The sequence below is a fragment of the Hyaena hyaena genome, unplaced genomic scaffold (genome assembly GCF_003009895.1).
Source record: "Hyaena hyaena isolate Hyena2069 unplaced genomic scaffold, ASM300989v1 scaffold_1325, whole genome shotgun sequence".
In the NCBI taxonomy this organism is placed as follows: Eukaryota; Metazoa; Chordata; class Mammalia; order Carnivora; family Hyaenidae; genus Hyaena; species Hyaena hyaena.
Window position 1 is genome coordinate 168954 of NW_024081960.1, and position 12496 is coordinate 181449.

Here is a 12496-nt window from a genome sequence, read left to right on the forward strand (position 1 = left end):
TTATTGACTATATTCCCTGTGTTGTACATTTCAATTCTATGACTTATTTTATAATTTTGTACCTCTTACTTTATAGATTGTACCTTTTAATCCCCTTTTATCTATCTCACCCACACCCTTCCACCCCACTTTCTTCCCCTTTGGCAACCACCAGTTTGTTCTCTGTATTTAAGACTCTGTTTTTTGTTTGTTCGTGTTTATTTTTTAGATTCCATATATAAGTGAAATTACACAGTATTTGTCTTTCTCTGACTTGTTTCACTTAGGATAACATCCTCTAGGTCCATCCCTGTTGTTGCAAATGGCAAGAACTCATTCCTTTTTATGGCTGAGTAATACATTGTGCATATATACTACCTCTTTATCCATTTCTCCATCATTGGACACTTTGGTTGCTTCTATATCTTGGCTGTTGTAAAAACTACTGCAATAAGCGTAAAGGTGCATGTATCTTTTCAAATGAAGTGTTTTCATTTTCTCTGGGTAAATACTCAGTAGTGGAATTACTGTTGGATCATATGATATTTCTATTTTTAATTTTTTGAGAAATCTCTATACTGTTTTCCACTGTGCCTTGCACTGATTTACATTTCCATCAACAGTGCCCATTGGGGCACCTGAATAGCTCAGTCTGTTAAGCATCTGACTTCGGCTCAGGTCATGATCTTGCGGTTCATGGGTTCGAGCCTCGTGTGTCGGGCTCTGTGCTGACAGCTCGCTCAGAGCCTGGAGCCTGTTTCAGATTCTGTGTCTCCCTCTCTCTCTGGCCCTCCTCTGCTCACGCTGTCTCTCTGTCTCTCTCAAAAATAAATAAAACATTAAAAAAAAACAAACAGCGCCCAAGGTTCCCTTTTCTCTACATCCTCTGGGAAAATTATGATCTCTTTTTGATATTAGCTATTCTGATTGGGGTGAGGTGATATCCCACTGTGGTTTTAATTTGCATTCCCTTAATGATTAGTGATGTTTGTGGTGCCTAAATGGGATGGTTCTGGATTGGATGGGAGCCCTTGACGTGAGGATCTGTGGAAGCCAAAGACAAGGAAGGTGTAAGAATTCACCTGAAGCAGAACAAAGGAGCTAGAAGTTTATTGAATAAACCACAAGGGAGTAGAGGGTAGGACAGCAGAGAGGCTGTCTGCAAGGAGGCAGTGGGAGGAGGCTGCTTTTACAGAGGGAAAGTGAGGAGTTTGGGACCTATGGAATTTTCCCTGTATTGGTACTGTGCCTAGTTGTAAGTGAGTTAGGGCCTATGGATATTTTGAGGTGGGTGCCTGAAGGGCCTGTTTGTATTCAGCCAGGTGGTCTCTATGGGCCCTTTTCATATTCCATTGCTCAAGCCTATTTGCCTGAAAGTGGCCTCCAAAATGTTGGACATCTTTCTCTGGGTCTGTTGATCATATGTATGTCTTTTTTGGAAAAAATGTCTATTCAGGTCCTTTACCTGTTTTTTTAAGCAGATTTTTTTTTTGTATTGAGTTGTATAAAGTCTTTATATATTTTGGAAATTAACCCCTTATCAGATATATCATTTGCAAATATTGTCTTCCATTTACTGAGTTGCCTTTTATTTTCTTTATAGTTTCCTTCGCTGTGCAAAACCTTTTTATTTTTGTGTAGTCCCAATAGTTGATTTTTTGCTTTTGTTTCCCTTGCCTGGAAGACATATCTAGAAAAATGTTAAGGCTGGTTTCCAGGATATCACTGTCCATATTTTCTTTTAGGAGTTTTATGGTTTCAGGTCTCACATTTAGGTCTTTAATTCATTTTGACTTTATTTTTGTTGATGGTATAAGAAAGTAGCCCAGTTTCTTTCTTTTGCATGTAGCTGTTCAGTTTTCCCAACACCATTTATTGAGAAGACCAGCTTTTCCCCATTGTATGTTCTTGCCTCTTTTGTTGTAGGTTACTATCCTGTTCTCTTGGTCTGTCTCTATGTTTTTGTGTCTGCACCACACTGTTTGATTAGTATGGCTTTGTAGTATAACGTGAAATCTGGGATTGTGGTACCTTCAGCTTTGTTCTTTTTTCTCAAGATTGTATTCACTATTTGGGTCTTTTATGGATCCATACAGATTTTAGGATTCTTTGTTCTATTTCGATGAAAAATGCTATTGGCATTTATTTAAAAGTACTAGTAATGATGCCTAATTAGTCTCTAGTTTGGTGAATTTTATTGTTTTATTTTTCTGGATGTTTTTTTCCTAGACTTACTTATAAAAGGTGCTTTGAAGACAGATGAAATTATTCTAATATTTCATGTAGTACCAAGGTTGACCTCTGGTGGCATTTATGATTGACATGTTTTTTTTGTGTGTTATTGCAGTCTTCATAATGAAATGCCAGAAAAACTTAAAAATTTATTTTAATGTTTTATTTATTTCTGACAGAGGGAGAGACAGTGTGAGCAGGGGAGAGTCAGAGAGAGAGGGAGACACAGAATCTGAAACAGGTTCCAGGCTCTGAGCTAGCTGTCAGCACAGAGCCTGACGTGGGGCTTGAGCCCACGAACTGTGAGATCATGACCGGAGCGGAAGTCAGACACTGAACCGACTGAGCCACCCAGGCGCCCCGGAAACACTTTAAAAGTACTGAGAATTTTAGCTGTACATTTACCAGGCTGCATAATCTATTTTTTCTAAAGAGTTAAATTCACCACATAAAGACATGATTTTAAATTTCCTATTAGCCTTTATTTTGTTTTTCCTTTAATGCAAAAACACTTTGATTAATTCTTATTTAAAATGACAGTCTATTTTTTAAAAAGTTTTTATTGAAATACCACTTAGTTGGGGTGCGTGGGTGGCTCAGTCAGTTAGGTGTCCAATTTTGGCTCAGGTCATGATCTTGCGGTCAGTGAGTTCGAGCCCCATGTCGGGCTCTGTGATAGCTCAGAGCCTGGAGCCTGCTTCATATTCTGTCTCCCTCTCTCTCTGCCTCTCCCCTGCTCACTCTCTGCCTCTTTTCTCTCTCTCTCAAAAATAAATAAACGTTAAAAAGATTTAAAGAAACGAAATACCACTTTGTTAACATACAGTGTAATATTAGTTTCAGGTATACAAGATAGCATTTCAACACTTCCATACATCACCTGATTCTTATCACAAGTGCCCTCCTTAATCCCTATCACTTATGTCACCCATGTCTCCAACCACTTCACCTCTGGTAACCATCATTTTGTTCTCTACAGTTGAGTCTGTGTCTTGGTTTGCCCACCTCCCTCATATGTTTTCTCCCTGTGCTCCTGAATTGCTAAGCTGCTAGGCTCTTTGCTATCAAAATTTAACTTCTTTCCTGTATTTTATGTGCTTGCCACTTTTTTTCTTATATGGTTCATCCTCGTGTATGCATTCCAGTTCTGTATTATTCATGATTTAACCTCAAAAAGCAAAAACCAGAGAAATGTTTCTTTTACATGGTAGCCAAAGATCATTCCCTACCTTTTTTTTTTTTTAATAAATAGATGGATATGGCATTTTAAAGTAAGGTTGCTAGAGGTCTAGTAAGATGTTAGATTCTGGTATTTTTAGACTCCTGATTGAGAAAATAAGAAAAATAAGGGATTCATGAAGCCAATTTTTTTATGTCTTTAAAAAAATCTCAGTAGTATAGTGGGGTGTTCTGGTGTCAGATTTCAGCTGAAGTGAACCATTGAGGCTTAGGAACAGGAACAATATAGCTAATCTATTTTTTTCTGGTGTTCTAAGGATTTGGTCTTAGAGGGATCACTTTTGTCTTTTGGATTCGCATCATTCAAGTAAAGTGCCACTCTGATACCCTGGTTTTGCTGAATCAATTTACCCCTAAATGTTAAATGGCTTCCCTGTGCCCAGAGGTGGGCACTCTTATTAAAATTGGCATTGTTTTTTGCCTTGAATGCAAGCATATAAATAATTTTTAATATAAAGAAGAAAGGGTGGATTGGTATTCAAAAGGAAATTTGTTTAGAGTCTTTGAATTCCGGATTTTCTTCAGTATTGTGACAGTAGAGTCAAGTAGCAGTAGCATCTCAGAACCAAGAGAGAATTTGGAGAGGAGAAGAGATTGATCATCAGTGTATAGTGTTAGAAGTCCACAATCAGGTAACTGTTGAGGGAAAAAAAGAGTGTTTGTGTGAATATTAAGAGGTATTGAGTGCCCTCAACAATGAGTGTTTGGGCAGAGTGGTGGTGGAGACCGTGTCAAGCTATAATCATTTGGTAAGTAAGTTGAGCCCAGCAAATAGACACTGATTTTTTTAGACATTGGACTTCCAAGAGGAGAGTGGGAGTAAGACTCCAGCTAAAGAGGCATGGAAATGGAATGAGTGTGTTATAAATATTACATATTTTGGGTAGAAAACTTCAAAAACCTGGAAATATAAAATAGAAAGAAAACAAAATTCTTCAGTGTGACAATCCAGATTTCTGATACCTGTATCTAGATTTCTGATAAGTTTGTTATCGGGTAAGTTTTGTCATCGATAAAATCATTTAGTGTACATAGATAATACATATAACTTTATTTCTTTATTTTATGTTACGAGCATTTTCTCATGGTGAAAATGTTTAAACTCAGTTTTGATGGTTCTGTAAACTCCATTATAAAATGTACCAAGATGGGATTAATCCTCTATTGCTGGATTCCTAGCAGTTTCTCACTATTTGCTGTTAGAAGTGGATACAGGAACATCTTTGTACAGACATGTTGGTATTTCCGATTTATGGTATTTACGTAAATAAATGTAAAATGATGTGCTGGTTGTTTTTCAGAACATTTGTACCAATTTGTATTTTCACCAACTGCCTAAAACTGTGTTATCATTAAAAATGATGTCCTTGCTAATTTTAATGAAGGAAAAGTCTAGTTTATTTTGCTCAGTCATTCAGCAAATTTAAGCTCCTAGCCTCTAACTTGGAGGTTGAGTTCAAGCTGTGTGTATGAATGTGGCACATTCAGTGACCAGGACTTTCTCTAGGGTGACAGGTAAGGAGCTAAAAGCCACCTCCCGTAAACCAGCATGAAAAGGTTTTACCCTGAGTTCTCAGTTCTCATCACTCTTCAGGCCACCGATCTCTTCATCTAGGGAACTGATGTGCATTTTTACTTTGGGGAGTAAGTGCAACTGCGTCTGCTCTGCGTCCTTAGGAGTGAAGGGAAAATGTGATAGGCGGGAAACCACTCTCCCGTCTCTTTAGAGGAGAACACTTTCTTGTACTTGATTTCTTGCTTCACCGACCACTCTTGCTCCCAGACTTATCCACTGAAGCTCTCAGCCATCCTGGAAGCAATTTTCACCTCTGCCACAGGCTTCTCCTCTGTGTGTTCTGCGTCATGACTTCCTCCATTCACTTTTATTCCTCAATAAGCTATTCTTGCCATTTGTTTTCTAGAAGTCCATTTCACTGATGATTGTAGCCCTGCCCACACTTCATTTCCTCATAACAATTTTCACAGATATTAGGTATTCCCTGTTTTATTCTTTGCTATCATTTCTTAAAGAAGCTTTAGGAAGAAAGGAGTAGAAACGCTTGTGTTAGCCATCTTGGGCTAGAAACCTCTGTTCCAGATGTCTTACACATTCCAAAAATATTTAATGATTATGTAGTCAAATATAATAATATCTATGATAAGGATTTCTTTCTTTGCTTTACGCTCATTTTGTTTTTCTCTTTCCAGAGATCATTTAAAGAGCAACACTTTTATTGGCTGTATTTAAAAAAAAAAAATTAACACTGGTCTATCTGATTTACTTTGGGGAAAGTCTAAGGTAAAAAAATTAGTGATTTTTTTTCCCCTCAAACATAAAGCCAGTTTTCAACCCTCCATTTCAAAGAAGTTCTTCCTTCCTCATCTACTCATGCTCCTTTCATCTCCTATTATGTTCATATTTATTAAAGGAATTCTTATAAGCTAACTACTCTGATCCATCAATTTGAAGTAGGATTCTCAGGCTAAAGCTATAATGTTTTAATGATTCTTAAAAACGTGTTTTAATATTTACTTGCTGTCCCAAGGCTTTACTGTTTCATTTCTAAAAGTGTATTCTGTCTGCTCGTGTATCCTAACAAGTGAACATGGGTATAATTTGGTAAACTTCCCAACAAAATAAAACAAACAATCCAGTGGGATTTTGTGGGGAATCTATTCAGTTTATTTATTTATTTATTTATTTTTAAGCTTATTTAGTTATTTTTGAGAAAGCCTGTGTATGTGCACATACGTGGGGGAGGGGCAGAGGTGGGGGAAGGGGGAATCCCAAGCAGGATCCACACTATCAGCACAAAGCCCAATGTGGGACTCAAACTCATGAACCTTGAGATCATGACCTGAGTCAAAATCAATAATTTGACACTCAACCAACTGAGCCACCCATGTCACTCAATTTATAATATGGGAAGGATTCACTTTTCTCAAATACTACCTTTCATTAAAATAAAAGAGTATTTCTATATACTTAGTATTATTTCTGTGTGTATGTCTTTGGGAAAATGTTTCCCATACTTAAGATAGCAAATAATTACTCTTTTTAGTTAATATCAAGGCATTTTATGTAATTTATTGTTACTATAAATGAGATTTTTTATCACATATTTTAAAACAATGCTTATTATTTTTATTAAGAGTAACACATGTCCATTGTAGAAAATGTTAACTTAAAATCCTTTGTAATTTATTATATGCATATTATAAATAATAAACATTTCACTTAGTAATATGCGTTTCTTTCCTTTTATTAACTTGTAGTTCATTTTCTTTTTAGCACTGAGTAATATTTCCATTCTAGTTTATTTATCCATTTACCTACTAGAAGACAACTTGGTTCCTTCCAAGTTTTGGCAATTATGAATAAAGCTGCTATACACATCCATGTGCAAGCTTTTGTGTGCATGTAAGTTTTTAGCTCCTTTGGGTAAATACCAAGTAGCGCAGATGCTGGATCATATGTTAAGAGTATGTTTAGTTTTGTAAGAAACCACCACTGTGTCCTCCAAAGTGGCTGTAACGTTTTACATTCCCACCAGCAATGAATGAGGGTTCCTGTTGCTTTGTATTCTCTCCAGCATTTGGCATTGTCACTGTTCTGGAATTTGGCCATTCTGACAGGTGTGTAGTGGTATCTCATTGTGGTTTTAATTTGCATTCCCTGGATGATATAGGATGTGGAGCATCTTCACATTTGCTCATTTTCCATCTGTAGATTCTCTTTGTGAGCTGTCTGTTAAGGTCTTTGGCCCTCTTTAAAATCAGGTTGGTTGCTTTCTTATTGTTCAATTTAAGAGTTCTTTGTGTATTTTGGATAACAGTCCTTTATCAACTGTGTCTTTTGCAATTGCTTCCTCCCAGTGTGTGGCTTATCTTCTTATTCTCCTGTTATTATATTTCTCAGAGAAGAAGTTTTTACTATTAATGAACTCCGGCTTATCAGTAGACACATTCTGATAAGTCTGGACTAGCAAGAATCTCACCATTTGTTGGCAGTTGTGTTAATCATTCAGTTACCCCCCACCACGATATTTATGTTTATGAGAATAAAGTGCTATGTAGTCTTCTGTAATTAATTTTGTATTTGAACAATTTTATATCTGTAGAAGTGATGCTTCTTTGTTGGTAAGCAGTATTTTTTTCATGAAGATCTAGTAGACATTGTTTTTAGAAGATATTTGTCCCACAAATGCTGGTATGTTGGCATAGTTACTTTCAGAATCTATGTACAGAATGTATGCACTTTTTCAGACCTTATGTTAGTACTGTAGCCACTGGTACTAAATTAATTTAGCCACATGTTAAAATTTAAAATTCAGTTTCTCAATCACACTAACTACACTTCAGCTGCTCAATATTGGATAGTAGCAATAGAGAACGTTTTCATCTTCACAGAAAGCTCTTTTGAGCAATGTTGTTCTTTAACATAAGCACTTGTGCATTAAAAAAACAACCATTTTCTTCAGTCAGTTGGGCATCTGACTTTGGCTCAGGTCATGGTCTTGTGATTCCTTAGTTTGAGCCCCACGTTGGGCTCTGTGCCGATAGCTCAGAGCATGGAGCCTGCTTCAGATTCTGTATCTCCCTCTCTTTCTGCCCCTCCCTTGCTTGCTATCTGTCTGTCTCTGTCTCAAAAGTAAGTAAACATTAAGAAAAAAAGTTAAAAAAAAACCCAACCATTTTCTATGATGTCATTTTACTTTGTAGTAATTTCTGAAATAAAATATTAAAAAAGTAAGACTAGAGTAAAAAGCTCAGTGAAAGGATGTGTTTCCCTACTATTGTTTTGTGTCTTATGTGTCTATATGATAGATAAAGCTGTGGTTTTAATTGTAGCTGAACGATCTGTGTGTTCACTGCTCAGCTAGATGCTAAACACAGTAGACAGAGCAGTTCCTACCATTAGTACATCAGTTAGTGTGCTTTCTGGGACATGCAAACCGTAACAGGTAGTATTAATCACAGCAATGGACACTAGCTGCTGAAATAACTGTTTTTGCATAAATCTCATCCCTAGAATTAAGAACATGTATATTATAAATCCCCAATTTTTAATTCCTTGGAATTGAGAGGTTGCGCCAAAGAGATACACTAGAGAGACAATAGAAATAAAGGCCTGGAAAGTTTCTTCCAGGATTGGCTATTTAATTTTTTTTCTTCATTGTCCTTGTAATTATAGAATAAACTTAGTTTGTTGCTATAGAAATAGTGTTGTCTCCAAATTTGTTTTTTTTTTTCAAAGCCCTCATACTAATTCAAGCAACAGTTAACACAGGCTCTTATATGCTTATAATAGGTATGACTTCAATTTACTCTTAATGGCAGTATCAACTCATCCAGAAATAGTTTGAAAATTTCCTTGGAGTGAGAGAGGAAAAACGCACCTGGAAATATAACATATTTGGTACTTTAGTATTTTTTTAATTTAAAAAACTTTAATTTTTATTTATTCTTGAGAGGGAGAGAGAGAGAGACAGTAAGCAGGGGAGGGTCAGAGAGAGACAGAGACACAGAATCTGAAGCAGGCTCCAGGCTCTGAGCTATACGCACAGAGCCTGATGTGGGGCTTGAATCCTTGAACCCTGAGATCATGACCTGAGCTGAAGTCGGATGCTTAACGGATTGGGCCACCCAGGCGCCCATATAGTTTAAATCTTGATATGAGAAGAATCTATCATTTGCCTGATAATTGATTTCTTTCGTTCTTTTTCTTTTTCTTTTTCTTTTTCTTTTTCTTTTTCTTTTTCTTTCTTTTTCTTTTTCTTTTTCTTTTTCTTTTCTTTTCTTTTCTTTTTTTTTTTTTTTTTGGCAGTGTTTGAATGTTGAGAAGGTATAGTTGCTAAACTGCATTTAGATGGTGGGAATTTGTAAAAGCAGGGTAGTTAATATGTGATAATGAATGAAAATGGTTGATTTGGTGATGTGCATATTTTAAGCTGTTCCTTGAAGTAAAAACGTCCAGTGTGCATGGGTAATTATTATGTAGATTTTTTTTTCAATTTGGAGGCTAATTTAGAGTCTAAGTAAAAATTATATTGGGTTGAGTAGGTATTTGCACACTATATACCCCCCCACAGGTAAAACACTTATTTCTAAAAACTGATTGAGGACAATTCTAACTATAGTACATTATTTACACTAACATGAAAAGGTAGGAGAAGTGATAGATGTCACCCGTACAGCTATCATCTAACTTGCCATTTGCACCTGAGTTACAGATACAACACAGGAAGTGTAGTCTGGGACACACTTGTTAATCAATCCCTTCTTCTATAAACATTTACAGAGAACTGGTTAACTCCCTTGAACTTTTCTATTAAAAATTTCTCTTTTTTTTTTTTAAATATTTTTTTATTTATTTCTAGGAGAGAGAGAGAAAGACAGCATGAGCAGGGGAGGGTCAGAGAGAGAGGGAGACACAGACTCTGAAATAGGCTCCAGGCTCCAAGCTGGCAGTCAGCACAGAGCCCGACGCAGGGCTGGAACTCACGAACCGCGAGATCATGACCTAAGCGAAAGTCAGACGCTTAACTGACTAAGCCACCCAGGCGCCCCATGGTTTTTCAATCTTATAGAAGTTTTATTTCAGATTTCCGAAATCTAGTTCTCAAAAAAAATATGTAACTCTCTATTATTGATGGAGTTATGTGCTCCGAAACTGATATATTTTAAGTGTATTTCAGATTCTGTCAGCTTTGCTGTCGGTTCTGTACTTTAAAAAAAATTACCTTTCAAAAATAGAGAGGTAATTAGAACAAATATCAGGATACTGTTAAACAGTGATCCTTAGACAAAATCATCAGATACTTTGAAAGCAGTCTTTGTGATTGTTTGTTTTGAATGGTAAAGTCTATACTTTTTTTTTTTTTTAAGTCTTTTTCTGGTTGTCATTTCAGCGATGAAGTCTTACACTCCGTATTTCATGCTCCTGTGGAGTGCTGTTGGGATAGCGAAGGCTGCCAAAATCATCATCGTGCCGCCAATTATGTTTGAAAGCCATATGTACATTTTCAAGACACTAGCCTCAGCCTTGCATGAGAGAGGCCACCGTACAGTGTTTCTTCTCTCTGAAGGCAGAGACATCACGCCATCTCATCATTACAGCCTCCAGCGCTACCCAGGGATTTTTAACAGTACCACCTCGGATGCTTTCCTGCAGTCCAAAATGCGGAATATTTTCTCTGGGAGATTGACAGCAATCGAACTGTTTGACATACTGGATCACTATACTAAGAACTGTGATATGATGGTTGGCAACCGTGCCCTGATTCAGGGTCTGAAGAAGGAAAAGTTTGACCTGCTGCTGGTGGACCCTAACGACATGTGCGGATTTGTGATAGCTCACCTTTTAGGGGTTAAATATGCTGTATTTTCAACTGGCCTTTGGTATCCTGCTGAAGTGGGTGCTCCTGCCCCATTAGCTTACGTCCCAGAGTTTAACTCACTCCTCACAGACCACATGAACTTGCTGCAAAGGATGAAAAATACAGGCGTTTACCTCATTTCCAGATTAGGGGTCAGCTTTCTGGTTCTTCCCAAGTACGAAAGGATAATGCAGAAGTACAACCTGCTGCCGGAGAAGTCCATGTATGACTTGGTCCATGGGTCCAGCCTGTGGATGCTGTGCACAGATGTAGCGCTGGAGTTCCCAAGACCAACTCTGCCTAATGTTGTGTATGTAGGAGGAATCCTAACCAAACCGGCCAGCCCACTACCAGAAGTAAGGTTTGCTGAACTCCTTGGTAATCTTTTCTAAATACAGAGGTCGATTCAGTCCGTTTTGATTTTTGGAAGAGATAGAATTGGTTCTTTCTGGCTAACAGATGGTGCTTTAAAAAAGCAGTTGAGACAATACATCCTACCAAGGTCCCTTCATTTGTGGATGCCATTCCCCTGGGACACGGTCCTGCTTTGATGGAGCATTTCTACAATGCTGAGAGGGGCCATTCTGCCATATGGTCAATAGAGTGGCTGGGAAATCGATTTTTGATTAAGTAATAATGGTAGTGTGTAAGGAGAATGTAGTTAGTTAGCCTTAATGAACGCGAGTGGTTTTTGCTTTTAATTAAACACACAGTTCCCTCTATTTGCTGCCGGATAGCACTATCACAGGTCTCCATTTCTAGATTAGGTTCAGTGAACTCAAATAAATAGGAGACCATGTAAATAGAGGTTCTGCTTTCAGCAGTCACAATGACAAGAAAAGTTTATGTCCAACAATGAAAATGGGGTAGTAACTTCCATCAAATTAGGGAGCCAACTAATTTCTAGTAAGCAGCTAAAACTCTTGTAACGAAATCCTGCCCCATTGCAATTTCATTTCAAAGATGGAACTGATTGCACTTGAACAAAGCCTGTCTCCTATCTAAGTCAGACCTAAATTCTTTTTTTCTGGCTGAGCTGTCAGCAAATCCCTTGTGTTCTCTTCTCCATCCCAGTGTGTGTTTTCTTAGGTATCTCCGACTTGCAGGAGTCATACTCACGTATTAATTGTAGGGTTTCCTAACCTCGGATTGGCTCTCCAGATTTAATCTCAACATCCGATGGCATTTACTAAGAAGCAATGAGTTATTCTAGGATTTTGTTCTCTACTGAAACTATTTCTACTCTTTAAAAATCTGAAAAGAGCCACTCACAACAACTCTGCTAAATTAATCATTTCTAGCTCTGGTCACTATGTATCAAAAAAAGTTGTTAAGGACTGGATGAAGAGCAAATCTAGATTTTTCATATATGCATCAGATATGGACAATCACTGGGCAGAATTTTCTCATGGGGAAATAATGTGATTGGAATATACAGCCTGTAGGCTTTTCTAATCCACTCATTAGAAGTATATTCAATAAATAACACCTTGATATATTTCATGTAACATGAAAAGAGTAGAACTTACCAGATTTGTGGCCCATACCACCCTAGCATTTCAAGCACATACCGCCAGTGGAGGCTGTGAGGGCACAGTTATTCTCTCTAACATCAAATACAAAGGATAGGAATTAATCTCAGCTTTTTCAGCCAACCATGAATTTAT

General features: G+C 37.3%; 1 protein-coding gene across 1 annotated transcript in view; it reads left to right on the plus strand.

The window, feature by feature from the left end:
• Positions 1-12496, plus strand: part of UGT8 (UDP glycosyltransferase 8) — an 86790-nt gene that overhangs the window by 19457 nt on the left and 54837 nt on the right. Inside the window, exon 2 of the mRNA XM_039223351.1 lies at positions 10362-11185. Coding sequence (XP_039079282.1) covers positions 10364-11185 — 822 coding nt within the window. The 5' untranslated portion in view covers positions 10362-10363. The remainder of the gene's footprint in view (positions 1-10361; positions 11186-12496) is intronic.